Here is a 3,061-nt window from a genome sequence, read left to right on the forward strand (position 1 = left end):
TGACGAGACAGACTACATGAAGCTTTATTCGTTTTAAAAATCATGTTGAAAATACATGGACATTCACTCTGTGACCCCCTCAGATGTGAGTCGTAACTTTCTTTGGGTGACATGATATGAAAGCAGGTTGCTGATTCAGGAACATCGGTTTACTGGCTTTGGCCTTTTGCTGCATCGAACATCTTCTTGCGGCCCTCCATGCCCGACATGGCCTCAACATTCTTCCTCCAGTCACTCACCTCCACTGTCTTCTCCTGCAGGAAGAATATTAGAGAGTAAAAGTCTGACCGTGAAAGTTGAATCCGTTTCACACTTTTTGTCACTCACAGTGAGAAAAAAACATCCCCCTGAAGACATGATGTTGAAATGCAGGAAACGTCGCTTGTTTGCACAGCTTTGTGTGTATGTTTTCTCTTTCCTGAACCCACCTTTTCTGCATCCTCTTTCTTGACAGATTTGAGGTTGGCTCGCAGGTCCATAGACACTTTGTGTTTGGAGCCCAGAACGGAGCGCAGGATGGCGTCAGCGGAGACCCTCACCCTTCTCAAGTTGGGCCTCTTGAACTTCCCTCGCAAGTCCATGACCTTGATGTTCAGGTCTTTAATCTGTGGAGGAGAATGCAGACGGGAGAGAAGGCAAGTTATTTGACAATTAGATTTCAATTGAGCTTTTAATTAATTAAAGCCGACTGTAAAGTTCACGTGAAATTACACGTGAACTATTACAGCTTTGAATATGTGTAAATATGGTTCATACTGTTACCTCTCTGGTGTTGTGCAAGACCTTGGCTTCAATATCGTACCGCTCCTCGTCAACCACATTGATTTTGGCGTGCAGCTCTTCACACATTGTCTGTATGAAGGGGGGGGGTTAGCTAAAAGCTTTAATCAGAGTAAAATAAACCTACTTTTTCAATTTGTCTGTTAAGAGAACAGAGGTAAATAGAAAACAGTACCCGCAGCTCTTCTAATGACATGCCACTGGTCTGTATTGGAGGAGCTTTTTCTTCGAGGTACTTTTCTTTTTCCTCCTCTTTTTCTACCAGCTCCTGCTCCAGCTCCTCCTTAGCCTTGGCAGCCATCGAGCTCTTTAAAACACCAGAGGCAAAGTAAGTGTCGGCATTTGATTCCCTCTCTGACTGAAGATGCTATCGATCTGAATGCAGCTCAGAACTCACCTTCAGCATGAGCTTGCGAGAGGCAGAGATTTTCGATTTCCGCTGCAAAAAGCACAACATTGAGCTCATAGTTTGATATTTTATACGCCTGTTGCGATCTCATGGTGTCAGTTCTCGTCTAAATGAAGCCGTGAGTAATGTCTAATTGAATCTTACCTCCGCTCTGTGCATGGAAGAGGGCACAAAAGAAACAGAGTCAACATTTGCATTCAATTATTGATGGCATGAAGGTTTCTGCCGATAAATCTCGTTTGCTGTATGTAACTGATACTGTCATCTGGAAACGGAAACAATAAGAGGAACACAAGAGGAACACAATATACTTACGCTTTCTCAGGCATCTTGGCTATTTCAGTTCTCCCTGCAAGACAAAAATAAAACCTTATTTCTCTGAAGTGCTCCACCGTAGGGACCACTTGGCTCTAGAGCCCCAGTGGGTCTTAACTATGATCTCCATTTTAACTCCACTATACATTCATTCCACCAGTGTCGGCTGTATAGATCTTTAAAAAAAGTCTTGAACCACACCTTATTACATTACAGTTTAGCTACCAAGGAGACAGACTTTGGTTCCCAAAGAGCTGAAGACATTCGAGGTGCCTCAAGACTTTTGTACACTACTGTACCTCATATAGATCTTTTAAGGATTTTTATTACAGCCTGCTCTTCCATCACTTGTTTGTCTATGACTTGAGTAAAGAATGGTCAAAAATATTACTGGATGGGACTTTTTATGTTGGTCATGTGTCTGTCTTTGTTACACGGTACTCATTGGGCCTGCTGGACCAAATCATCCAGTCGCCTCCCAGTGCTGATAGCACAGTTCCAGTAAAGTGATGGCAGACAGGGAGAAGCATGCTAAGCCCCCAACACTGCAGCTATTCCACATAGATAAGGCTGCCCTCTTTAACCCCCACTTTTCTGCTGGATAAAAGGAACAGATATAGACCAGGCCCCGAATTCTCAGAACGGTGCTTTGTGTTGAAGGATTCCCAGTTTCTACTCTCATGAGGAGGATGGAGCAGAAAGATAACACACACATGCTCTACATAGCAGAAGTTTATCCACCAGTCAAATTACACACAGCAAAATCCCTTCACAGAAGTCAAAGAAAAGATCAATTTAGAAGCTAAAACGGGGAAATGTGTGGCTTTTTTGCTTTGCCATTGTTGCTCATCACTGAGCTGGATTAGTCAAATACAAACACAAATTATTTAAAGAAATACTCTGTCTGCATCAATGCTTAAGTATAATAATGCAAACTCAGAGATGGAGGATTGTCAGAATACTTGCCATCTCCCAAACTTTTAACTTAAATTTAGAGATTATTTAATCCATTGATGCACTTGAATGGTTTAGTATTATGGTAACTGAATGATAGTTTTTGCGAGGAAATACTGTCTTCAGATGTGGCTATTTGCACTTTTTTCTTCATCTTCTGTGATGGGGAAACTGAACATCTCTGGGGATTTGGACTGTTGACTTTGACAAAAAGAAACCTCAGCTTTAATTCAGAAACTGAATCTGGGAACCTCTCGCTGATAGTTTTTGCTATTTTCTAGCAGATCTATCAAACTGTTATTCAGAGGAAAGAAAAAAACCACAGCGGGTTTGTTGATTATAAGTAGTAAATCATTAAGTCCTAGGCAGCTGGTCAGACATTTGGTCATATTTTCCTGAAAAGGTATAACTTATTACATCACATCCAAAGTAAAAACCTGCTCTCATAACACCGCAAACGCTCACTGCTGGATGTAGCACCAATAGATGTCGGTCTTACCTTTCCGTCTTGATGCTGTGGATGGAGATAGAAACAAAGTGATGGAGAGAAGAATGTACTAGAATATTTATCTCCTGCGCCTGTTTGTCCCTCCTCTCTATCAC

General features: G+C 41.8%; 1 protein-coding gene across 3 annotated transcripts; it reads right to left on the bottom strand.

The window, feature by feature from the left end:
- Positions 1 to 3,061, bottom strand: LOC142377467 (troponin I, slow skeletal muscle-like). 3 transcript variants are annotated; one of them, XM_075461587.1, is made up of 7 exons: positions 2,958 to 3,061; positions 1,505 to 1,538; positions 1,178 to 1,340; positions 956 to 1,087; positions 763 to 852; positions 429 to 605; positions 1 to 254 (listed from the first exon to the last, which is right to left on the bottom strand). In XM_075461587.1, exons 3-7 carry the CDS (start codon positions 1,244 to 1,246, stop codon positions 150 to 152), a joined length of 573 nt encoding a protein of 190 aa, XP_075317702.1. In that variant the 5' UTR covers positions 1,247 to 1,340; positions 1,505 to 1,538; positions 2,958 to 3,061; the 3' UTR covers positions 1 to 149. The 3 variants fall into 3 exon arrangements, with proteins under 3 accessions (XP_075317702.1, XP_075317704.1, XP_075317703.1); XM_075461589.1 differs by lacking the exon at positions 2,958 to 3,061 and adding an exon at positions 1,804 to 1,880; XM_075461588.1 differs by lacking the exon at positions 2,958 to 3,061 and adding an exon at positions 1,706 to 1,860.

This window comes from Odontesthes bonariensis, chromosome 3 (assembly GCF_027942865.1).
Source record: "Odontesthes bonariensis isolate fOdoBon6 chromosome 3, fOdoBon6.hap1, whole genome shotgun sequence".
NCBI lineage: Eukaryota > Metazoa > Chordata > Actinopteri > Atheriniformes > Atherinopsidae > Odontesthes > Odontesthes bonariensis.